General features: G+C 42.2%; 1 protein-coding gene across 9 annotated transcripts in view; it reads left to right on the plus strand.

The window, feature by feature from the left end:
* The first annotated feature begins 446 nt into the window (after window positions 1-446).
* Window positions 447-26,220, plus strand: part of ZMYM2 (zinc finger MYM-type containing 2) — a 93,145-nt gene continuing 67,371 nt past the window's right edge. For 2 of the 9 annotated variants that reach the window (XM_063330877.1, XM_063330939.1), the window contains exons 1-4: window positions 447-548; window positions 1,653-1,711; window positions 22,886-23,009; window positions 24,285-25,144. In XM_063330877.1, coding sequence (XP_063186947.1) covers window positions 24,295-25,144 — 850 coding nt within the window. In that variant the 5' untranslated portion in view covers window positions 447-548; window positions 1,653-1,711; window positions 22,886-23,009; window positions 24,285-24,294. Of the gene's footprint in view, window positions 614-753; window positions 841-1,073; window positions 1,310-1,652; window positions 1,712-22,885; window positions 23,010-24,284; window positions 25,145-26,220 lie in introns of those variants that run through there. The other 7 variants (XM_063330932.1, XM_063330912.1, XM_063330919.1 and 4 more) reach the window with 7 other exon arrangements.

A 26,220-nucleotide genomic window follows, 5' to 3' on the forward strand; every position in this document is an offset into this window, starting at 1 on the left:
CCACCATACCCTACCGCTTGGCGGCTAGGGGCGAAGAAGGAGAGGTGAGCCCGCTCCCCACGGCCGGGGCTGTGGCGCCCACCGGGGACCGGGCGCAAGGCTGGGATGGGCAGCGCAACCTCCCCGCCGGCAGCCGGCCGCAGGAGCGCAGCCGGGACCCGGCGGCAGCGCAAACTTCTCCAAGTTGCTACTGTCAAAGAGCCGGGCGGAAGTGCAGCCCTCGGGCACGGGTAACGAGCCGGTGGGCAACGAACGATCCGGGTTCCTCAAACCTGATGGATCAAAGTGGGAAGAACCCCAGGCATGGCCAGGAGGAAGATTGGCAGTTTATAGGGTCAACCGGCTGCGGGCGGCTCTGATGGATGGGCGGTCCAGCCACTCCGCGAGCCCGGCGCCAGAGCCCGCCCTCTGGGGGAGCCAATGGCGGGGCGGGGAGGCGGATCTCCCCCGAGCTCGCTTGGCCCGGTTCCTCCTCCCCTTCGCCAGCAGCTGCGCTTCGCCCGGGACTGGACCGAGTTAGAGTTGAGACGCCGGAGGAGTAGCGCAGAGTGCGTGCGTCCTCCGGGGAGGGAAAGGGGGGGGGTGTCCGTGCCTGCGAGAGGTGGGGAGCCGGGTAAGGTGGGGGTGCGGGGTGCTGCGCCTCAGGGGCGGGCTGGCGGGTGGTTGGCGGCGCGGAACTGCCCCCCCGGGGTGGGGATGGGAGAGCAGCCGCCGTGCCGCCTGGCTACCCGGGCTTAAGTACCCCACGGTGTCGCCGCTGCGCCGCCACCTCTGGCGGCGGCGGAGGGGGGCGCGGGCAGCAGCGGGGGCAGCCCCGCGGATAACCATCGTGGCTCGGAGGTGGGCGACGGGGGGTAAACGGGGGGGGCGCCCAGGGCCAGCCCTGGGGGGGGGGGGGGGGCAGGGGCATTTGGGGGAAGGGCCGGGTCTGTTTTAGCGCCTCCTATTTTAACTCCCTCCCTCCCTTCCCCGCCGGGCCCTCGGCTGTTGTTCTGCCCCGGTGCCTCCCCCCACCCACCGCCCTCGCCACCCCCCCTCCCCGCGGGTGCCTCCCTCCCCTGCCCGGCGCGGATCCTGCCGCCGTCGCTGCTCCCCTCCCGTATTGTTTGGCTGGGTCTCTCTAATGGCGGACACGGACAGGAGGCGGCAGTGCTGCCGGCCGGCTGCAGGGGGGCAAACCCGAGACCGGGGGCAACTGCCGCGGCAGCGTGCGGGGGGCCGAGGCGCTGGCCCGGCGCTGAGGCGCCGCCTCTGAGGGCCCCGCGACCCCCCGGGGTGCCGGTTCAGGGCTGCTTAGGCAAGTTAGCAGGTAATATTTGCTCCCCGCCGTGGGTGCCGCCGCTGCTTTTCTCCCCCTGCCCCCTCCAGCACTCGGGCGGAGAAGCCCCCCCCCGGTGCAGCAGCGCCCGGGGCGGCTCCTTGTCCCCCCGTTTCCTTCAGCGGGGGCAGGCGGCGTGGGTGTGCTGGAGGTGTACCCCGCCGCCCCCGGGGAGGGCAATAAATATCATTTATTTATTTATTTAAAGGGTTGGGATTAAAGGGAAGTGGTGGGTGATGCAGGCGGTACCAGCCCTGGCCAGGCGGAGGAACCTCTGCCTGGGGGCGCTGCCTGCTCCTCGCTGCCCCACGTTAACCCCATGTCTTTCCCTTAGGGCTCCAGCCCAGTTTGGTGCAGCCTTGGCAGAGACCAACAAGGAGAGGGAGCTCCATTGTGAGTGCTATTTACGTATCTATTTCAGACCTGCTCAGTGAGGGCTTGACCCACCCCCTACCCCCTTGTATTCTCGGGGGGCAGGGGTAGAAGGAGGGGCCTCCATGGTTGGGTGGGGAAATTCCTGGGTCCAGCAGCTGCTGCCCTGGGGCGAAGCCCCAGTAATGGCTGTGAGGCGGCTCCTCCTCGGGGTGGGCGCTGCTGCTGCAGACATCGCTCCTGCAATACCAACTCCGGCAAGCAGACGACGGGCTGCTGCCGCTGCTGGCCTTACCCGGCTCGGGAGGGAGGGGGAGGGCAGATTTCGGGTGCCCTCTAGAGTTTTGGAGCGTGTATTGACATCCGTGACGAGACGCCTTTAGCCATCTTTAAATTATTTTTTCCTCCCAATCTCGTGTCCTGCGTATCTTGAAGCTAGGAAAAGGAATAAAATAACCCAGCGGTTTGGAGGGTGTACTCCATCCAGTGTCTCTCCTTTGTGCCTTCGGACTGGTTCTGAACACCCACGGGTTTGCTTGGGTGGTTTTGTTGGGCGCCCTTGGCGGTTTGTGCGCCTTGGCGGGGCTTCTGAGCCGTCTCTTTGCCCCTTCCCCAAAAAGCTGGAGGTCACTGGGGAGACCCACGGTTTCTTAATAGCGAGTGTTTTGGCTGCGTGGGCTTTTCATAGCAGATTGTGATCTCTGTTGGGTGTTAGGTCGGCTGAGGAGAGGCCGATGTCCCTGTCGGTAGGATTGGGGGGTAACTCGACTCTGGTTTGTGCCCCTTTTAGTAATGGGGATTATTTTTTTGTGCTGCGCGGGGGATTCGGAGGTGTCCGAGTGGCGCGGCGGAGGAGGGCGGTGCGGGCTCGGCGTGGGAGAGGTGCGGGAGGCCGGAGCCGGGCTGCGTCCGCCGCTAGGGGCCGCGCGGGACGCGCCGCCGGGTGCGGGGGGCGACGGGCGGCCGCGGAGCAGAACACAAAGGCAGCGCCCGCCCTGCGCTCCGGGGCCGCGCTCCGGTGTGGGGGGGTTCAGGTGGGGTAAGTCTTCTTCCCCACCGCCTCTATCCAAATATTTTCTTCTCCATCCCACCCCCCCGCCCCTTCCTTGCCATTCTACATGGTAAATTTCCCAGATTTGCCTAGCTTGCAACTTTCTTTGTCACTTTTTTTGTGGCTTGCATATACAAAGAGTCCGTGGTTCTCTGTAAAACCTCACTGCTTAGGAGGAAAGCATCAGATTCGCATTTATTCTGAGCTTCTGAAATTGCCAGCCTCAGGAAAGATGCTAAGAGTTTGTTATGGCCTCTTATATTAATGAAGTGGCCTGCTCTAAACCTTGACTTACTACTATAATTTTAAAATTTCAATTAGAATTTTGAAACTCTTACCATGTCTTGGATGTAAGGCTACCATCTAATTGTACTACTGATGCATTACACATTCCAGTCTTAACAGCTGTTCTGCTTTTTCTGATGCTTCTTCATGTTAAAAAAGTTACTTCTAAGAGTGGTCAAGGCAAATAACACTTTGGAAGGAGGGAGGCTGTTGGGTTGGAAAGGAGTGAAAAAGGATGTTGTGTTTTGAAGCTGGTTTGAAAAAATTATTGCAGCTTTGTGTGGCTGCCTATGAAAAGATGACAGTACTGCCAAGAACAGCTGTATAGCTAAGATTCAGTAAACCTCAATAAGGACTTGACAGCCGGTTTATGAATTACTCTAACATCTTGGACAAAAGCATCCTAGTAGATGGCACATTGTCCTCCAACTGTGGTGGTACAGCCTTTTTTCTAGCACATGACTGGAGGTAAAAAGCGTATCCTGTGGCACGTGATAGGCCATGCTGTTGCATGACGGAATGTATTCGGTGCTTAGTGCTGCAAAGTCAGCTCTAGGAACTAAACTCCTCAGCCACAATTTGTGAAATGAAGGTGATGGTGGGACAAAATTAGGTAGTTAAATAACTTGTTTTAATGAAAGACTGTCTTAAGTAGAGTATCTAATAAATTTGCTGTATTGTTTTATAGTTATTAATCCTCTTTGACCTCAAATATATGATTGCATTCTACTGTTGCTTACCCTAGAATAATATGCTAAGAGGGATTTGCATCAGCAAGAATGTACAAATGCCAGTGAAAAAATGAAAGCAAGTTTGTCTTCTGCAGAGCTTGTTCAAGTATATAGAGGGATGTGGGACCAAAACTGGTACAACCTCTTTCAGATTTTTGCTGGCTTTCTTTTCTTTTCTTTCCTTTTTTTTCCTGTGTGTTTTTGTTCAGCAGCATCATGAACAGCCTTGCATTGTTACAGTAGCTTTCATTTTGCTTTTGAGGACTAAATGCAGAATTACTGTAGTTGTGTTATCTTGTGTTAGAGTTTGCAACCGATTGATGCACTCTGCAGCGAAAGCAGACTGAGGCGTTCTGTGAAGAATTTATGTCAAGTATTGTTATTAATGGAAAATCCACTGTTTGTGGACAACTATTTCTTTTTTCCAGAAGACATGTAAATCACCAGTAATAGTGAACTTAACTGTGGAAAGGGATTGAAATTTGAAGTTCTGAAGAGTTCAAAAGACTAGCAAGCTGTCCCTTTTGAGAAGTTTGAGGTAATGCTTGCCTCATGAGGCTCTTAAAGCCCTGTATGCTACAGGAGTTTTGTTGTCTGCTGAAATTGTTGAGTTTAACTCAAGGGTTGAAAGTGCTTTTTTTGCAACTTCTTTTTCACTTTGTTTCAGTGATTTGATCTTACTAGGTGAACGCTCCAGGAGGATAACTGGGTTTCTGAGAGGTTAGAGTTCAGAGGAAACTTAGCTTTTCTTCCATGCTTGTAGCCTACTGTACGTGCTGCTGGCAAATATGGCTGTCAGTAGATGTTAAATTGGTATATGAATGATCTGCTCCATTTAGATGCTAGTATTAAAAGTCTTAATTTTAGACCAAGATTTGTAAGTTTGTCAGGTAGTGTTTTGTACTTCTAAGAGAAATTTTAGGTAAAAAGGAGCAGTGTGAGACTTCTGGAATGAGGTTGCATGGTATGTCCTCTTCAGTTAACGCTTTGACTATATTGATTTTAAATCATAGTTTTCCACCAGTACAATGGCTTCCAGCTCCTCGCGTTTGTTTCCCATGCTGCGTGTGTTGGTGTAGTTGCACTTCAGTTGTGTCATTGATCATGTTGCCTTTCTTGGGTGAGAAGCCCTGATTCCTTTTCTCTCAAGTGCTTCTGTGGTTTCCACTGTATCAACAAGCCTTGCATCTTTGTTGCTGTGTGTATCTTCACTCTTTACCCCCACTGAGATGGCTGAGGAGCATTCTCTGCTGCTGTGGTTGGCTTGGCTGAATATGAGTTGTCACTATGCGCAGGTGGCCAGGAAGGCCAATAGCCTGTATCAGAGATAGTGTGGCCAGCAGGACTAGGGAAGTGATTGTCCCCCTCTACTCAGCACTGGTGAGGCTGTACCTTGTATACTGTGTTCAGTTTTGGGGCCCTCACTACAAGAAAGACATTGAGGTGTTGGAGCAGGTCCAAAGAAGAGCAACGAAGCTGGTGAGGGGTTTAGAGAACAAGTCCTGTGAGGAGTGGCTAAGGGAGCTGGGGGTTGTTTAGCCTGGAGAACAGGAGGCTGCGGGGAGACCTTATCATCGCTCTCTACAACTACCTGAAAGGAGGTTGTAGTGAGGTGGAGATCGGTCTGTTCTCCCAAGTAGCAAGTGATAGGAGAAGAGGAAACAGCCTCACGTTGCATCAGGGGAAGTTTAGATTGGATATTAAAAAAAATTTCTTCACTGAAAGTGTTGCCAAGCATTAGAAGAGGCTGCCCAGGGAAGTGGTTGAGTCACCATCCCTGGAGGTATTTAAAAGATATGTAGATGTGGTGCTGAGGGACATGGTTCAGTGGCGGAGTTGGCATTGTTAGGTTAAGGGCTGGACTTGATGATCTTAAGGATCTCTTCAACCTAAACGATTCTATGATTTCAACATCACTTATTTATACTTAAATTATTTTGGCAATTAAAGTCTTTTGTCTTCTGTGAGCTTCCATAAATTAGCAATTTTAAGACTAAACTTGTATTCATCCTGTGAAACTCTGTGCCAGTAGAGTTCAGTAGGATTCACACACAAAAAAATCTGATTGTATGTCTGTATGGATGAAGACATCAACAGTTGCAATAGATGAGATCAACAACTGTGCTTTATAGACACGTTGCATCATAAGCGTCCACCGAGGGATTCTTATGCCTTCACATGGAGTATCTTATGGATTGGACATGTCAATGATGGACGTTGTTTTCTTACTCCAGTTTGCTATCAGAACAAAATTATTTTAATCAATGGTTATAATACAGACAACAAATTCATATTTTACTAATCCAACATAAATAAAATCAACAAAGATTCAGTTTTCTGGTCAACTGGGAGTCTCCAGTGACTTGATTGTAACCACTGTATTTTTCAAACTGTTCTGTATTGGGATGGTATTTACGCTTTGTACGTTTGTCCTAATGCTTAAGCACTCCATCTTCCTCAGTGTTTCTCAAGCTTTTTGGAGCTACCTTCACCTTAACTTTCTTCTCTGCCCTTTTCACCATCAGTCACTGGAGAATAGTCTGATGAGGGTGTCAGGGATTCATCATTAGGTGAGGACAGGGGCATTATGGAAGAGTTTTTATCAGTTTCTACATGAAGTTTCCTCAATTCTTTTGTTGTGAAAGATGGCATTGGAACAAGATCGTAAAATTGGGCATAACCCATAAAATAACTATGCGCATGATTTTCTAATTTAGGCCTGTTAAAGCTCATAGTCACTCTTAGAAACATGGACCTGTTTGTTTTCCTCCTGCAGACTTCTGTTGGAAACATATTGGCATCTTGTATTCCTTTAGGCTCCTCTGTGCAATATAACCGTACTGAACTTTAAACAAAAGCACATTCATGATGCAACTATCCTTTTTTCTTTCCCCGCCCCCCCTCCCCCCCCCCCAAAAGTTTAACCTTGGTCAAAACCTTACTTCTTTCTGGAGTTCCTTTTCTTTAGATCCCTATAAGACCTCTACAGTTTGGCATTTACCCCTAGTACTGCGTCAAATTTCTCTAAAAGTAGTTTTGTTAATCTCATTGATGGACTCAGCTATCATCTCTGTATGGATGACCTTCAAGTCGCTCTCTTCCAGACTGGCTGCCTTCTATAGCAGCTAAATCTTAGCTTGTGCTTCTGACTTCTCCTTGTGGATGCCTGACCTTTAGCTCAGGCTACTATCGCAAAGGTGATCCTTTGGAAACTCTCTGTGCTGTCTGTGACTTGTGGACAGCACTGTCATGAGATCTTTGCTTTAAGTCTGTAATCTGGCCCTTGTTTTAAACAAAGCACATGGCTATTCATCTAACAGACTGCAGATCTCTTCCACATAGTAAGCTGTCTTTTAATTGTTAATAAGCAATTAAGTGTTCGTTACACAGTTGTGTTAAATCACATGACTAAATCTCATAGCTTGCCTTTGATCTCTCTATCTTGTGGTAACATGTTTTCTTACGGTTGTGGTAAAAGTGATCCTGCTCTGTTGATACAGATTTAGAATCCCAAATGAGAGGATTCTAAACAGAGGACTCATCTTCTGCTCTGACTGTCCGGCATTTATGCATCTTGTGTTCTATGGCTGTAAAAGTAAGAGGTTACTTGCCATTAATTTAAAGTTGGATTTTAGCTGCGAAGGGTATTATCTATCTCTTTTCTTGTTGTTAATGAGATTTTAAGTGTTGTTTAGAAGGTGACATCATGGGCAGTTAAACACTTGTTCATTCTCCTGTGATGCTCCTCATGCTTGGAGAAGTTCCTTGCTTGCACCGTTTAAAACAGTTGCAAGCTTGTAATGCAAAAGAAGCTAACTTTATGAAACAAAGCCTACTAAAACCATACCACCATCTTTCTTATCACTCTGGGACTCAAATGCACTATCCTTAGAACAAGAACTAATTCTAACTGTTGTTTATGGTGGTGCCGTTGCCTTGTATTCTCCTTTTTGTCTCTCTCCATCTGTTGTCCCTTATGTTTAGCTTGTTTGCTCTTTGAACAGTCTTATTCTGTGTTTGTACGGTGGCTAGCATAATGTGCAGCTTTGGCTCCCGGGAGCCTGTGATAAGAGTTGCAATATATGGGTGTGGTATCAGTGTCTTTTTTTATTTTATTGTTGGTTTTATGTGTGTGTGGAAAGGAAAAGAAGTCCTAGTGTTCTGTTATACCTGAAATCATTTAATGATTTTATTTGAGCAAGAATTGATAAACATATATAGGTTAGTATATTAATCAAGAACCCTTACTAAGCTGGAAGAATTTACCAGCCATCTTTTGAGTTAATATCTAGTATTTTTGTGTTCATGGGTTTTGGATGGTTTTGTTTACTTTGTTTTGCTTGTGGTTGTGTTATTCTTGAAAAATCTTCATTCAGAAGGTGAGGTTTTATTTTGGTAGATGTTGCCTCATGAAAGAAGCCAAATAGTATCTAGAAAGGTCAGGTAAGAAGTTCTCTATGATATTTATAATAAAATAAATCGTAATTTAGAAATGGCAGAAAATGGAGAGTGCAATAAAGGTTGTTTGTTTGTTTCTTATCGGACACAAATGTTGGATATATCTTGGAATTGTTGCCATTGTCACTGTGTTTGGCCATGATTATGTATACTTCTGTCCAAAGATTTAACAGAATTACTGAGATGGTCTGACTAATATTGTGTATAGTACAGCAGTTATGAGCTGGACTAAGTCCAGCATTTTTTTAATAATTAAAAAGAATTGGATCCAGAGTTCGGAGAAGATCTATAAGAGTAACTCAAGGAGGAGTGGAAAACATGCTTTCTATTAACAGACTTTAGAAACTTAGTCTATTCCTCAATTAAAAGAGACTAGTTTAGGGTGCAGCTTAATTCTAGTTAAGGAGAGACTAATCACCCAGTAACATATTAGGTAATAGGGTGCTCCCCCACCCCCCCAGTGTTAGAAGCTTAATTTTGGGGTGCTGATTATTGCCTGAGCAATACAAATTCAGACAGAGAACAGTATGTAGGATAACTAAGAGTTGGAATAACTTACTGAGGCATCACTTTCTTCTTTTTAGGCAAAAGTTTAAAGAGGATTTGAAAAGCTCCATGCTAGCAAAGTCAAATATGTTTTTCGGTGTGTGTGTTTTTTTTTTTTTTTTAAAGGTTGGAATATACTTTGTTCTGCAGGTCTTTATTCCAGTTGCAGATTAGGACTCAAAAGATTAAATATTGGCTTAGAACAAATGTTACATAGTGTATTTGTAATGGGGTTAAATTCAAATAAGTATATATGGTTGGTTGCATGACCATTTAAACCAGTCTAACTTAGGGTTGTCATTGTCCTCTCTTCTTTCTACCAACACTGCCTTTTCTGGTTTGGTTTTTTTTTTTTTGAGTCAGTTTAGCTCCATGAATCATCACAATGAAACTTTTTTTCAGGGGAGCTGTGTAGGTGTTGGATGCTTGCCCTGATTTTTTTGTATTTCAGCTTTCTATCACGTTATTTGCCATGGCGGACTGGCTGCTGGTGCCTGTGAGCAGCTAGTGGGAAAGGGAGAGAGAGTTGTGCTGGAAAAAGTGGGGGAAAGGAATGGGAATTCAGAACCATGTCATGTTGTTTAAAAATAAGGCTACCTTTTACTTTTTAAAGCTAGATCCATAAACTGAAGTCTTGATTGCTTAATGTAACTTACAGCCAGTGAGCGAGTGCAGCTGTGAAAAGCTATCAGACTTGTCTTGCTGACCATATCCATTCTTGCCTTGGATCCCACTTCCTGTCAACTTTACCTCAGCATAGAACTTGAAATATTTAGTGGTTGTTTTTTCTTTTCTTCCCCTTCCTTTTTTATCTCATTTTTGGTTGTGGTGTTAAGATTTTCTTTCCTTTGTTACACTGTAGCTTCACTGGCTATATACTTTGTCATAGCCTACATGGCTTTCCCTCCTATATGTAGCATAGTATTCACGTACTTTCTTAAATTTGTTTTTCTTTGTTCTGAATTATGACATGCATTGAATGCTAATCACTGCAGGTAAATTGTGTTGAAGAAGCTTTTCCATGCTGGGCCAAAAATACCAGGTTGTTAGCTGATACTCAGGTATTTCTCAGGGATGAAAAATCTGGTTGAGACTACTAGGTGATGTTAGTTATTGTTAAAGACAAGGAAAATGATCTGTCTACAAACTCGTTGATTTACAAACTATGACATGACAGTTTTTCGTCTTTCTAAGCACATGCAATAGTAAAAAGAAAGGATTTTTAAAAGCATTAGTAAAAAAGATTTGTCAATCAGGGACTGAGAAACAGTGTGTGCCAGCAGAGTTACTTTTTTCATGAGCTGTACATACGTGAGTGTAGACTAAATACTACCTTAAAATAAAAATTCAAAAAAACCCAAAAGGAAGCAGTAATGAAGAATAACATTAAAACTAACTGTTGGGAATTAGTGAAGCATCTTCATTTCCAAAATGTGTGGGAACAGTACAGGCTGGGCACCGATAGGGGTGGAGTTGAACATGAGCAATGTACCCTTGCAAGGATGAATGGAAACGGCATACTGGGCTGAATTAAGCAAGACCGTAGCCAGCACTTTGAGGGAAGTGATCCTTCCCTGCTGTTGGATACTTGGGAGAAGACATCTACAGTGTTTAGTCCAGTTTTGGGTAGACCCTGTTATAATAAAGATACTGATATACTGGAGTGAAGTCCAGTGGAGGGCCACCAGAATGCTTCGCAGGCTGGAGTACATAACAAAGGAAAAGCTGAGAGGGGTCGGTGTGTTCAGTCTAAAGAGGCTCTGGAGACAGATGTTAGTGCTGTCTTCAAGTAATTAATGAGAAAGTATAGAGAAGATAAAGCCAGGCTCTTCTCAGAGATGCACATTGGTAGGCTGGCAGGTAATGGGCATAAGTTACAACAAGGAGAATTCTGAATGGCTAAGATAGTCAAACATTGGAAGAGGGTGTCCGGAGAGGTGGGGAAATCTGTATTCTTATACATATTCAAAACTCTGTTGGATGTGACCCTAACAACCTGATTTAACTTCAAAGATGGATTTCATTTGTAATTTGTCACTGCCTTGAGCTGGGGTGCATTTGATAAGGTGATATCCAGAGGTCCCTTCCAGTGTCAGCTGTTCTGTTAAACTTGCAGTGTTTAACTTAAGTCTGACATCATATAGTCACCAGGAAGATTCTGTCTATTGATATACAGTGCTTTGCTGTAAGTTAATTTGAAGACTTTCTTTTCCCCCTTAACACAAAAATAAGAATTTGTGCTGTTTGGGTAAAATTATTAATAAAATGTAAATGCATCGCATACTGTTTAAAAACAGCTTCTTAATATTACCTTAAATAGACTGGCTTATTTTAAAAAAAAAAAAAAGTATATTTTTAAAGGGAAGGTTAACTTCTTAACAGAATCAACATTACTGTAGTTAATAAATTGGTCTGGTTTTGAATGTGTAGTTCTACAGGATGCATTAGATCTAGTAGAGCTTATCCTCTTGCATTTGAGATTTCTCTTCCTCTTTTCTGTCTCTACTTGTTTTTTCAGATTTGATTGGTTTGTTTATCATTGGCTATACCCTAATTTCTTCTAACTTCACAAATTTGAAAGATTGTCTGCTACTTATGTATATCACAGAATCTTCATGGTTGGAAAGGACCCTTAAGATCATCGAGTCCAACCAAACAACCTACAATCTCTGCCACTAGAGCATGCCCTGAAGTGCCACATCTAGATGTTTCTTAAATACCTCTAGGGATGGTGACTCAACCACCTCCCTGGGCAGGCTGTTCCAGTGCCTGACCACTCTTTCAGTAAAGTAATTCTTCCTCATATCTAATCTAAACCTCCCCTGCCGCAACTTCAGACCATTTCCTCTGGTCCTGTCATTATTCGCTTGGGAGAAGAAGCCAACCCCCACCTCTCTCCAACCTCCTTTCAGGTAGTTGTAGAGGGCAATGAGGTCTCCCCTCAGCCTCCTCTTCTCCAAGCTAAACATGCCCAGCTCCCTCAGCCTCTCCTCGTATGACCTGGTCTCCAGACCCCTCACCAGCCTGGTAGCTCTCCTCTGGACACGCTCCAGCACTTCAGTGTCCCTCTTGTACAGGGGGGCCCAGAACTGGACACAGTACTCGAGGTGAGGCCTCACCAGTGCCGAGTACAGAGGCACGATTACTTCCCTACTCCTGCTGGCCACGCTATTCCTGATACAAGCCAGAATGCTGTTGGCCTTCTTGGCCACCTGGGCACACTGCTGGCTCATGTTAAGCTGGCCATCCACCAGCACCCCCAGGTCCTTTTCTGCTGGGCAGCTTTCCAGCCACTCTTCCCCAAGCCTGTAGTATTGCTTGGGGTTGTTGTGACTGAAATGCAGGACCCGGCACTTGGCCTTATTAAACCTCATACAGTTGGCCTTGGCCCATCGATCCAGCGTGTCCAGGTTCCTCTGTAGAGCCTTCCTACCCTCAAGCAGATCAACACTCCCACCTAGTTTGGTGTCGTCTGCAAACTTACTGAGGGTGCACTCAATCCCCTCATCCAGATCATTGATAAAGATATTAAACAAAACTATCCCCAAAACTGAACCCTGAGGGACACCACTGGTGACCGGCCGCCAAGAGGATTTCACCCCATTCACCACAACTCTCTGGGCACGGCCATCCAGCCAGTTTTTAACCCAGCAAAGAGTACACTTGTCTATGCTGTGATTCGCCACCTTCTCCAGGAGAATGCTATGGGGGACGGTGTCAAAGGCCTTACCAAAGTCCAGACAGACAACATCCACAGCCTTCCCCGCATCCAGAAGGCAGGTCATGTGGTCACAGAGATGAGGTTGGTTAAGCAGGACCTCCCCTTCCTAAACCCATGCTGGCTGGCCCTGATCCCTTGGCTGCCCCGCGCTTGCCGTTGGGAGCTCACTCAAGATGATCCTCTCTGTGATCTTTCCTGGTGTCGAGGTCAGGCTGACAGGCCTGTAGTTCCCCAGATCCTCCTTCCGACCCTTCTTGTAGATGGGAGTCACATTAGCCACCCTCCAGTCATCTGGTACCTCCCCTGTTGACCAAGACTGTTGATAAATGATGGAGAGAGGCTTGGTGAGCTCTCCCGCCAGCTCCCTGAGTACTCTTGGGTGAATCCCATCTGGCCCCATAGACTTATGTGCGTCTAGGTGCAGAAGCAGATCATTGACTACTTCCTCCTGGATTATGGGTGGGTTGTTCTGCTCTCCATCCTTATCTTCCAGCTCAGGAGGCTGAGCACCCTGGGGATAGCTGGTCTGACTATTGAAGACGGAGGCAAAGAAGGCATTAAGTATCTCAGCCTTGTCCTTGGTTGCAACTTTCCCCCCAGCATCCAGTAAGGGATGGAGATTCTCCCTGGCTTTCTTTTTGTTGATGTATTTATAAAAGCTTTTTTTGTCATCCTTAATGTTAGTGGCCAAGTTGAGCTCTAGCTGGGCTTTTGCCTTCCTAGTTTTCTCTCTGTGTAACCTAACGAGATCTCTGTACTCCTCCTGAGTTGCCTGTCCCTTCTTCCAAAGGTGGTAAACCCTCCTTTTATTCCTAAGTCCCATCAGAAGTTCCTTGTCCATCCAGACTGGCCATTTTCCCCGCCCTTTAGACTTGCGACGCTTGGGGACAGCCTGCTCCTGGGCCTTTAAGATTTCCTTCTTGAAGAGCATCCGGCCTTCCTGGACCCCTTTGCTCTTCAGGACTGTCTCCCAAGGGACTCTCTCAACCAACGTTCTGAACAAGCCAAAGTCTGCCCTCTGGAAGTCCAAGGTGGAGGTTTTGCTAACTCCCCTCCTTACATAGCTATGAATTGAAAACTTGACCATTTCATGATCACTAAACCCAAGACGACCTCCGACCACCACACCTCCCACTAGTCCTTCTCTGTTTGTGAACACTAGGTCTAGCAAGGCACCTCCCCTGGTAGGCTCTGCGACCAGTTGTGTCAGGAAGTTATCTTCCATGCACTCGAGGAACCTCCTAGCCTGCCTGCTCTCTGCTGTGTTATATTTCCAGCAGATACCTGGCAGGTTGAAGTCCCCAACCAGAACAAGGGCTGGCGATTGCAAGACTTAAGCCAGCCGCTTATAGAATACTTTGTCTGTCTCCTCATCCTGGCCAGGCAGCCTGTAGCATATTCCCAGCACAAGATCTCCCTTATTTGCCTTCCCCTTCAACCTTACCCATAAACACTCGACTTTATCATCGCTGGAATGTAGCTCTATACAATCAAAACACTCCCTAATGTACAGAGACACACCCCCACCTCTCCTCCCTTGCCTATCCCTTCTGAAGAGCTTATAGCCTTTCATCAGAGCATTCTAGTTGTGACAGTCATCCCATGATGTTTCTGTGATGGCAACTACATCATAGCTGTCCTGCTGCCCAGTGGCTTCCAACTCATCCCGTTTGTTGCCCATGCTATGTGCATTTGTGTAGATTAGGTTCTTACAGGTTAATATAGTCAGTAGTCTTGATACAGTTATATCGAAAGTATGGCCAATGCAACTATACCTCTTGTGAAAGAGAAGTAGAATATTTGCTTAGTTACAGAGCCTTTTCTCATGAGTATCTATGCTAAATTTGTAGCATTTGCTGTAATACATCTGTTAAATTCCAACCGTGCTTCCTAGAACCTGTAATAATTAAATGCTGTTTTAAATACATTTTGCGTATTGCTGTCTCTATTTAACTTCTTGAATGCTAGCAAAACATAGGGACTTCATAGATTTGAATTATCAATTAATCTTCATTGGTCCCTGTGGAAGAAGAGGAAGGCATATTTTTGAAATGCGTGCTGTTACCCACTGACATTTATTACTGGTCTGTATTCCATTGCCCAGTCCAGACATCTAAATAATTCTACTATTCTCACGTCTGTTTCTGATCTAGCCATTCTGTATGTATTTTTTTCCTACTAAGCATTACATTTTTTTAAAACTAAGATATGTTAAATGACACCTTGGTGTCTTTGCATGCACTTTCTGCTATTTATTTTTACTTCACAGTGTTTTACTTGCCTTTTTCCTATTCTCATGTCTTCAGCATAGTGTTTCTCTACTGTTACTGTACTGCTCCCTTTCCACTTAGGTCATCTTTCAAGTCTCTTGCTGTGGTCTAGCGTTACCTGCTTTCCTGGAAATAGGTATGCATTTGGCTATAAGTAATAGATAAGCATTTAGATATAACTTCTTCTGTGGGTCCTTTGGTTCTTTTTCTTGTTTCACCTTCCTATTCCATTTATAATAAAGGATATCCTTAAGCAACACGTTGCTGCTTGAGTAGTAGGGAGATAAAATTTACTGTTTACCACATTACACAGAATGGCTTTTAAGGCTAGAAGTGGTGCTGGGTTCTTGCTGATCAGCACCTTTTTATGATTAAACAGTCACGAAATACATTGAAAGTGTGTGTATAAGGGGGTTGGGGAGATACATGTCAGTATGACTGCCCTAAAACTTACATATGGTCAACATGATGATTTGACATGACTTGCTGTGTCAAGTGCTGCTTATCCCCCAAGAGTCATCTTGAAAATGATGTGCATACACTTGCATTCAAGATTGACCCTGAATAGAATAAAGTTTGAGATGGACCCCGAATTTTCGTTCTGTTCATGTATACAGGGGGAGCAATTCTTTGCACTGGTTGAGTAGGAAGACCCAAGGAAGAGGTGGTGTTAAGTAAAGGTATTGAAATGTTCCTGGAAACATCAGTTGGAAACCAGGTGTCAGCATTCACACCTAACCCTGGTGGCTGCAGTGCAGTTAAGATGCTCAGGAGATACTGAAGTTTGCATGTTTTCAATAAGCTTTAGGTAGCACGTAAATAGTTTTTCTTTTAAATAAAACCAAGACTTACTGACTCAACTGCTTCAAAACTATTTCTTTTACTATGTAGATCTTGCCTTTTTACTGTTCTTAGTTACAGGTCTTTGTGTGCGTATGCTTTTCTCTTAAATTTCCTGAAATCTGTGACAAACACATTTTGGTGTTACATAATGACTTTTAGTAAGCTAATTTCTTTAATCTGTACAACTGCTTTGAAAATCTGGGCAAAGAATGAAATTTCAAGCAGCTCCAAACGTACTGGAAAATGACTTCTGGGGTAGTGTCTCTAGGCTGAAGCAATGACATCTCAGGCTTTTGTAATGGTGGTACCCAGACAATGGATAGTGAGACCTGTGGACCAAAACTTATTATCCTGTTCCTGAAAGCTCTTACTTGTGTTCTGAAAAAACAGCAATATAAATATATTGATGGGTTAGTGTTAATTGTTATTCAGACTCTTGGTTAATATTTATAATTAACTTCATAGTATTTTAAGACCCTTGTTTTACTTTGGTGTTGTGAATACTTGCACTTGAATTTAGCCCAAAGTGTGCAAGCAATTATGTTGAACTCACTAGCATGATTTGTGTATGAAGCTGGTAGACTGGTGAAATAGTTGTGTCATTGTGGCCTTAATGTAGTATGTTAGGTTTGCTTAAAGCCTTACAAGTTTCAGATACCTTCCTGATGGTGACCAGTGGATGTACACATGCTTTAATATTCAGTCTGTCGCTGCTTGCTTCCTTGTCAGTTAGCATGTGCATTTTGGAGTGTTTGACACAGTATTTGCTGTCAGGGTAGTGCAGTTCAGTCTGTGGCTATCAGCATGTCTCTACTATCCTAAAATGATCTCTACACTGAATTTCAGAGCTGTAGCACCAACCTTGTTATGTTCAGGCACAGCTGTTAGTGTTGTTGCACAGAGATTTTTGTTTTGGGGAACTGGTCTGGCTGAAAAGGACTCCAGCAGGAAAAGTCTCTGTCAGCGGGATCAACTTTTGTCTGGCTGTGTATGTGGTTGCAGAAACAGCTGTGCCACATGATAGTGTAACAACATGAGTCTGTGGACCTGATAACTAGGTGCCCCTCAGAAATGTTAAAAACTTTTGTTAGAGATGTAAAAGTTGACAGTAGATTGGAGCCACCACATACCTGAGCATAAAACGCTAGGGTTGATGAGTAGATAACCCTCAGAAAAGATATAAGAAGGAAAATAAAAACAAAATAAAACAAAAAAACCCCACCAAACCAAAAATGCTAAATGTTTATAATAAGAACATTCAACAAAAATGGTTTTATTGTGTGTTTGCCTGTGGTAAGAATTTTATATCTGATGACTCAGAAGGACCCTACAACTCCTCTTTTTTTTTTTTTTTTTTTTCTCTCATAGTATATATTATTCATTACACAAATTGTGACTGGACTGCAGTAACAGCATTCAGATTTAGCTTAAAGCTGTCCTGAATTGCAGCCCTTTAAAAATGTTGGGTTACTTCTGCTATTTTTCGGTCTTTATGAGTGGGTACAGTTGGGCTATTAGACTGCCTCAGTTGCAGTGTAAAACAGCTACTTAAAGGCAATTTTAAGTGTAGTGGTTTATTTTGCTTTTGGGGTGAACTGTGGCATAGATTTGGTCAGCCACTGGGGTTCAGTTTATGGTTCATACCCCAAGAAGGCCATGGTATGTAGGTTGCATCTGGTTGTGTAGGGAACGAACGTTCTGGAGTTGTAGCAAGACGTTACAGCATGCTGTTAAGCTACAGACCTTCTTGATAGCTCCACACAATCTTTACAATAGACTGAGTTTTTGATCATCAGACTTAACAAAAGCCAAGTGGTAAAAAGTGACTCGCTGTAATAATGAAGAATAAGAACTCTTGGAACTAGCTGAATTAAGGAATTAATGATATTATGGTCAAGAAATGTCAGGGTCAGGAATTAATCATTAGAACTATATAGCCTCGCAGAACATTGAGATGAGTTCAGATTTGTCTCTTACCTGATTATTTTGCCTAAATGTTGACACCCATTGCTCAACAAAGTCAGTTGGACAGCAATAAGCCAAAATTCAGATTTTGAGTGAGTAAAACTTCCATGAGGCTAGTGACATTTCTTTTGCATGTAAGAATATTACTATTCCGCTACTAGGTTAGTAGACAGTTCACCACTGTTGCAAACAGGTTACTGTCTAGGAATAGAAACTTGGCAGGTATAGCATGATTTTTCTGCAGGTGTATGCTGGTTTTCAGCAGCTGGCTAGCTAAGGACTTCTAGAGTTGCCTTTGGACCACTGTGTTTAACAGTCATCAGTGCATTTATTTTCATGTTTATCCGATCCCTGGTTGAACTGGTTGTATTTCTGGCCCCTGTAGCCTTCTACAGCAGTGACTCTCACAATTCAGAAGAAAAGGTGTTTTCCTGCACAATAGAGTATTAAAGGTACTGAATTATTTCACTGAGTGCCTTTTTGTTTGTGTATTGTAAGACACTGGGCATGGTTTTCTATTTCTCTTCTATGTATTTTTTTCCTTGCGGATTTATTATCTTCCGTGAGTTGTCTGTCTTTTCCAACAAGGCGACTGTTCATGTAATATAAGTTGTTCACGTAACTCATCTGTTTTTCCCTTTCCATGAAAAGGGGATCACCTGAACATCTCATGATAAAAAACATAGTTCACCAGCATCTTGCGTACGTAGTGACAAATGTGTTCTGTATTGGTCTTGATTCTTCTTTTACGTTGTTTTTCCTCTTTGGTCGTTGAGTAGATTTGGTTTGAAAGAGTTGCAACTTGGATCTTAGACTTCCACTTCAGAGGAATTCTACGTACGTGTAGTTACCCTTTTCTCCCTGTTGGTTACCTTGAACTTATCATTAGTGATTTTGCCTACCTTACTCTGAGCATTCAGGACTGTGGTATCATTCTGTAGTTCTTTACAGCCAGTTTCTGTTTTCAGCTGCTGTGGAGCCCCCCTGGTAACTGTGATAACAGAAAACACGTGCTCTTTTTCTCTTTAAATAATTACAAATCCTCCAGGGAACCTTTCTCAAATCTTTGTTATAGATAATTTCCACTGCAGTCTTTAGTGAGGAACGTGTTGGAATGCCTTTTGGAAGTTTTAAGTGCTATATACCAGTTTAATTGGGGTTGGTTAACAAGTGGTCAACGCTTTAAAAGATCTCTCCAGTAGTCCTGTGAGGCATTTCCTTTTCTTTGCAAAATCCATGTTAATTCTTTCCCCGTATGTTATTTTTTCTTTTTTATGTTTGTTCTGATGTAGTTTCTATCAGTCTATTTAGTAATGAGATAGGACTGTAGTCTGTTATTATTTGGGTAATTGTTACCACCTTCTGCTTAAGTAACTGGTTATGGATATTGAAACATAAAATTTCTGACTATCTTTAGACATCTTAAATTAATGCAATGTGGCCTTAGTGGTTTGTTCTAAAATCCTCTTCTATTAGCACTTGGGTACCACATTTTTGCTCTGACTTGACCCCAAGAAAGAGAGCTTAGATGTGATCTTCCCTCATCTTTTCCTTACTGAACATCAATGCAAAGAATTTATTCTGTGTTTTCTGCCGTGGTTCAGGCTTCTTGGATACACTTTCTCTTTAGAAAAATTTTACTGTTTGTAAAATTGGCAAGAATTGTCATTTTAGACAGATCGGCTCTGACATAGCTCAGTAGCCTGCCTTGAACCGTGCCTAGCAAAAAGTAAATAATAGGGCAAATGTACATGAAACTTCCCCCTAATACAATTCCAGCATCTTCTAAGCTCAGAGACTTCCTGATAGTAGTCTTTATGATTTTCTGTGGTCTTTCTAGATTGGTTGTATGCTTAATATGGTGAGATTTTAAATGACCTTCATGCTCTAAAGAAGCTGCATTTTTTTCCCCTCTTAACTGGGTTTCTCACACTTATATTGTTCTCCTTTATGAAGTCAAATGTTGAAGTAGTGAAATGTTTTTTATTATTTTTTATTCCCCTGGGAATTTGAATACACTCTTCTGGAGTGTTATCTAGATAATTACATCTTGAACTATGTTGCGTTGCTCAGAATTAGATCAGGAATTGTTTTTCCTCCTGTTAGTATTCTAGCTGGTTGCAGTTGGCTGTGGGTTTGGTTTTTGTTTTTGTTTTTTGTGGGCTTGGTTTGGGTATTGGGGGGTTGTGGTTGTTTTCAATCTGCCCTCTTCCCCTAGTCTGCACAACAGTAGTTGAAGTCTTCAGTTATTACTTTACAGTCTCTGTTGTTCCCCTTATCTCATATGTGCTGTCACCGTTGAGTGGAAGTGATTGATAGTATGCCATTAATACACTATTTCTTCTAGTTTGGATATGGAATTTAAATGTAGCACAGTACCTGTGGAGGTAAATGATTCAGTTAGGATACTGTGCTTTCCTAGCAGAAAGTAGTATTCCCTCACCGGGGCAAATCAATCACTCTCTTCTTGTTCCTGTGTTTGTACCCTAGTATAATACTGTCTCCTGAATTTTGTTCATGCGTTCACTTCTGAAGATGTCTCAGTTATGCATTCTCTCAAAAGCAGTCTTTCAAGCTTTCCTTTTTTAGGCTTCTAGCCTTTATATGGAAGAACTTGCACACGCTGGTCCTACTTTTGATGTCCATTTCAAGTGCTCTGCATTGGTGGAACTGTAGTTTTGGCCAGATTTCAGTGACTCCTTTCGATTTTTGTGATTTTGCTCCAAGTGTACAGAACCATGACTGTGCTCTTCTGTCACCTTCATCCCAGCTGTTGTTAATGGCACTTAGTAAAGGCTTTTAAATTCCAATTTCTGCTTTTGTTAAAGCAGAGTTGATAATTTTTTTGGGGATATCCACACCCCACCTCAATTTCTGTGATTCATGATAAATTTAAAAATCTATTTTATCATTCAGCTATGGAGTTAAGACGTGGCCTATGGAGTGTTACCTAGCTGGCTGTCTCAAAAGCTGTAGTATTTGCCATCCTTCTAGAGAAGTGCCTGCATTTTGTCTTTTATTTCTTCCAGCAATTAAGCTTTGAATGTAGCTATGGGATTGTAATTTATTTCAGCATGAAGACTTTTATAGATGAGTGATTTAGCCTAATTTAAAAGGAGGATACACAAAGCCTGGTTCAGGAAGGGCTGATGTATATTGGTAGTGCCTCTGTTTCCGTCCAGGTGTAATTTTGGTGCTTGTGTGCTACCACAAAGCTTTGAGATCATTCTGCAGCTGTACTGAACACGCATTTTCTGCAGGCTAGGTCTCATCAGTTTGTGTTTTGTTGGTTTTTTTCAAAGTCTCAGCAATTCATCCAGTGATCAGTCTAATCAATCTTACAGGTTTCTAGCAATTGTATTTCTATTGTTGAGCATCTTTTGCTGTTACCAGTTGAGATGTGTGGTTTTTCCTTGTTTCCCATTCTAAACCTACTCTTTTCACTCTGTAGGTAGTTCCTTTTTTGGTAGTTCTTCATTCAGAAATGCTGATTGTGACATTGCCTGTTTAGTTCTTTGCGTTTGTCCTCGGTACTAGCATTTTTAGAAAACAAGCTACCTCATTTTGCAAAAATTCTGGTTTTTTGGGGGTAATTTTGTTGCTGAGTCTTGCAGAGGTAGGAGATGATATTTGTGAGGAAATATATGCAGGTTTTACTTATGACTATGCGTTAACAGTTAAGCACAAACTCTGCTTATTTTTATGTCATACCTAACAATACCTTTTGAAGACACTTCATGGAAAAATATAAATGTATTTAGACAAAAACATATATGTTTTGGGTCTTACCTTTGCACATATTCTGTGCATGTACTGTAAAACAGCCCAAGTCTATCTTTCTAGTAAGGATCTGTAAAAATAGGAACAGCAGAGGTTTGAGTCAGGCCTGAGGTATCATCTTGGCATAGTCTCATTTCTTCTTTGCTCCCATCTGTTCAGGTATATTTAAAACTTTATTAGAAGCTTTATGTGCTTGTGATGCTTTTGTCCTTATAGAGAAAGAAAATACATGGAATAAACCCGGGAAACTTTAAGAATCAGTGAACTGAATGAGTGCTTTTCAGCAAAAGCTGAGTTGTAGGGACATCTGACTTTGAATTATTCAGTCCTAGAGGGAAAAATAAGATAGGTAAAAGAGAATATTTGATTAAATTAATCTTCAGTGTAACTGACTGGTTTCCAGGGAGGTACAAGCCAACTGCATTGATAATACAATTTATTTTTTTTGTGTAAGAAAACCTCTCTCATTCCAATTGAATGTTACCTTTATTGCAGTTCAAATGCTATTACGTAATGGCATTTGGCTGTAAGGCTAACATATGAAGGAATTAAAAGGTGGTCGCCTCTCTTCTAGGATTAATCTGGTTCACAGCTTTGCTGTTCGGTCTGTCCTGCCCCTTGCCCTCCCCCCTGTCCCCCCCTGCTGCCACTTAGTTAATAGACAAGAGCGCTTGAATAATGTTGCGAATGCGTAGAAGAATATTTGAGCTTTATTCCTCTGGGCCTGTTTACTGTCTGGGGATTTTAAGGGCTGTCCTCAAACAGGAGATAACAACACAAGTTGATACTCTCTATTTTAAAAATGCTGCCAAGTGTGGGAAACCTAATGACTGTTATAAAACCTGAAGAATAAATATAGGCTTGAACTTTGAACATTTTCAATCTCTTGTGAATGTTCACATGTGTTAATATAAGCTATGGATGCCTGAACCTGTGCTAAGAATCACTGCAATGCATATATACAATTTGAAAATTACTAGCACTGTAAGGTTTATATTGCATTGTAAGCCTAATTTAGAACATATGTTCTGTAATTTTCCTTTTGCTATATCTTAATTTAGCATAGTGTATTCTGCTACAAGCATCAAGGAGATTGACGTGATAAAAACCAAAGAAATGTAACTGCTAAGGTTTCTTTTCTCAATAGCTTAGTTTACCTGAACCATTTATTTCCTTAATATTCTATTGCAGATATACTTCTCAATTCTAGTCTTTGATTACTTAATTGCAGTTATGTCTGTCTGTCTCTTACCAAACACTGTATTTTTTTCTATCTGTCTATAAAGCATCAAACAAAGGATTCTGGAAATATCATGTGACGGAGTGGAAAATCTAGAATAAACAGTACTGCCGCTGCTTTACTTGCGGTAATGACTGTATAGACTGACATTCTCTCTCTGACATTGTGGGATGATAGTGCTAAAAGTCAGGTTTGAACTTAACCTGTAAATTTAGGAGGAAGTCAGTTTAATGAATGTAGTTGGTAGAAGTTTGAGATGAGGAAACTTTTTAGAATATGTAATGTTTGTTTTAACCTTGTTTCAGAACGCACTGCTTTTGTGGAGGGCAGCAAGTTGATACAAGAAGAGCAGGTTCCCCACAGGAAAGAAAAAAAAACCTCTTGGAGCAACTTATTAAGGTAAACAGATTGCAGTGGATTTCTAGATGGGTAAGTATTGATGAGCAGGATATTTCTGCTTCTTCTATTTACCTTCCTTTCTAAAGGATTTATTAAAAAGCACATAAAGCTACTTTCTAGCCTTTCACAAAAGCTCAGTGATATCACACATTAGCGTATACTCCAAGGCATGCCCAAATTATCCTATAATTATATCTGTATTTTTCTGGTTTTGTATATGAAGATCTATTGAACTTACTGATTTTTAGTACACATGGTTTTTAGCGAGATATTAGGTCCTTTAGCACTGATCATGTACCGGTTTGGAATTACAGGTACAGAAATTCTTTGTCCAGGTTGCTTTTTTGTAATTTTTTGAATTCATGGCAGAATTGACAATTATAAACAACAGATTCCCCAAACTGAACAATTACTAAAAGCAAACAGAAACCCCCAGGCAAAGAAATGGTTGAGAAGAAGCTTGAAGAAGCATCACTTGCTGTTAAAAAGAGATAAAGTTCTTGAAAGCTGCAGTGGAACGTGAGGTAGTAAGGACCTCAAATGAGCTGCCTCTGGTAGTGGCTAGAAATGAGAGAGGTTGCTGTACACCTTCCATTGCTCATTAATATGTCTGTTCTTGTTGTGTACAGCAGTTCCATATCTCTTTTGCTTACTTCTGTGCTCCAGTTATATTGGGGTCACATAAGGAGCTTTGGCAGTGTGGGGTTGGGGGAAAATCAGTTTAATTTCAAAGTCGTTAATATGTTGCTTTTTTTTTTTTGCTAGACACTTGGATATGCACTTCGGTCTTTTGTTGTATAAGTTACTGATATTGAAACTCTGTAACACTTCTAATAGGAATGAAATTTAATAGGAATTCAGATTTTCCTTCTGCATGTCTAACTTTTGATCTTGCTTTGCAGTCTAAGAGAAGCAGTGTTATAGGATCGTTGTGTGCTTATGTGGGTGGGAAAGGGACTGAGAAATAAGGATCTTTTAATAAATACCATCAAAAATTCTATTTCCTGTGTATGCATGTATGTATTGCTAAACATAATGATGTGTAGCTGTTGTGTGGAAAATATTGGTACTGGCAGTATGTTTTTGGTAGTACAGGATTAGAAAGTAAATGAATGTTAAGACATCCAAAGAAGAGCACAGAGAAACTTTTGTTTTTTCTTTATATGATCTCAGGAAGAAAACAAAGTAAAAGCTGGGACTATTAATTCTGTAGTTATTGTTGAAGAACTGGTCCTGGAAAGTTATATCTTACTCTGAAGTTGGGTGTGTCTTTTCTTTTCTTGCTTTATGTTTTTCTTTAAACAGCAGATCTGGAATGGACACAAGTCCTCTGGGAGGATTAGAACTGTCTGAACGTACTCCTGGTCTACTAGGGAATACCACCATGGCAGCAGGTCTTGCAAATGTAGGAAATACATTTGGAGGTCCACCAAGTTCTTTAGTTTCTAGACCTAATAAATTCCAAAACTCGCCTGTAGAAGATGACGATGATGTAGTTTTTATTGAACCTATACAACCTCCACAAAATTCTACATCACTAATAGCAGATCAAAGGAACACTGCATTTACATCATCAAAAAATGAAGAACTGCAAGGGAATGATTGCAAAATGCTTCCTCCTCCAAAAGACGTAAATTCTCAAAAGGGGAGTATAAGTGAAACTATTATTATTGATGATGAAGAAGACATTGAAACAAATCAAGGACAAGAGAAGAATGCTTCCAGTTTTAATGAACGAAGACTTCCAGAGTGTAAAAATAGAACCAACGATATGGAATTCTCAGCTTCCAGTTTTTCAAGAAGTAAGGTAAATTCAGGAATAGGTAATAGTGGTATAACCACAGAACCAGACTCTGAAATTCAGATTGCTAATGTTACTACATTAGAAACAGGTGCTATGAGCTCTGTGAGTGATGGTCATTTAGAAAATGCTGAAGGGCGTGACATGAACTTAATGATTACACATGTAACATCACTGCAGAATGCCAACTTGGGAGATGTATCTAACGGACTGCAGTCAAGTAATTTTGGTGTTAATATGCAAACATACACCCCATCTTTGACTTCACAGACCAAGACTGGTGTAGGACCTTTCAATCCTGGTAGAATGAACGTGGCTGGAGATGTATTTCAAAATGGAGAATCTGTGACTCATCATAATCCTGGTAAGTTGCAATTCTGACCATTTCCTTAAAAGCTGACAATAAATAATAGAATGTTTGATTAAAATATTTTTCACAGTGGCACTGCTTAGTTTTTTAGCTTAATTCATATGAAAGATCTCCATTCCCTTTATCCCCATCACAACCTTATCTGTGACTCTGGAATAAAATATACTCAATGACTTAATGTGCTAGGTAGGTAAAATATCCCAGTTTAGCAGTTAGCGATACCTTCAGATGTTTTGAGACACAGGTATTTCTAGATGAAGTTCTTTATGGCTTAAGCGTACCCCGTTAACTGACACAACTAGAGGTGAGTATATCTATATAAGTTTTGTACCTTTTTGTGCAGTTCTATGACTAGTATAATGCATCAAAGTTATTTTAAATATTAGTTTACTGATCTGTTGTCTTGCCATCTGAATATAATTTGACATGCAAAAAACCTGAATTTGAAAGTCTGATCTTAAGCTGTAAGCAGCTAGCTGTCATAATTCATTGCATACCGAGCAATTCTCGGTATTTACAATGCTTAACAAAACAGGGTCCAGGTTACTTGTGGACTCGCATATTCCCGCAGTAAGTTATACACACTTTATAATTGCTGTTTAGTCACCTGTGATAACATGTATTTGTATCATACAGTATTAATTAATTTGAATTGGCTGGTTTTGTTCTATATCTCTATGTAAATAGCAGTGTATTGTCTCCTGATTTAGCAAGTAAAGAGGTATTGCTAAAAGCCAAATGGAGCAGCCATGAATGGTTTTCTGGAATTGCTATTCTACAGAATTTAAGCTTTCACATAAGCAATTTAAAACCTTCCAAGTTCCAACATATACTGCTACTCTGCTGCCCTGTTAGGCTAGAAGTGGGGGGAAAGGAAAGCCAAATTGCCAGTTTTGCTACAGGTTTAACTTCAGACTAGTTAGCATCATTTTAAAAGGAAAATTTTAAATGAGTAGATTCTAGGTGCAATAGATCTTTGTTGATGCATGATTTTTTAAATTTGCTTATATGCGAATTGAAATGCATGGATTTTTTTTAACCTGTTTTTCAACAAATATTTAAATAGTACA

This window comes from Chroicocephalus ridibundus, chromosome 1 (genome assembly GCF_963924245.1).
Source record: "Chroicocephalus ridibundus chromosome 1, bChrRid1.1, whole genome shotgun sequence".
Classification (NCBI taxonomy): Eukaryota; Metazoa; Chordata; class Aves; order Charadriiformes; family Laridae; genus Chroicocephalus; species Chroicocephalus ridibundus.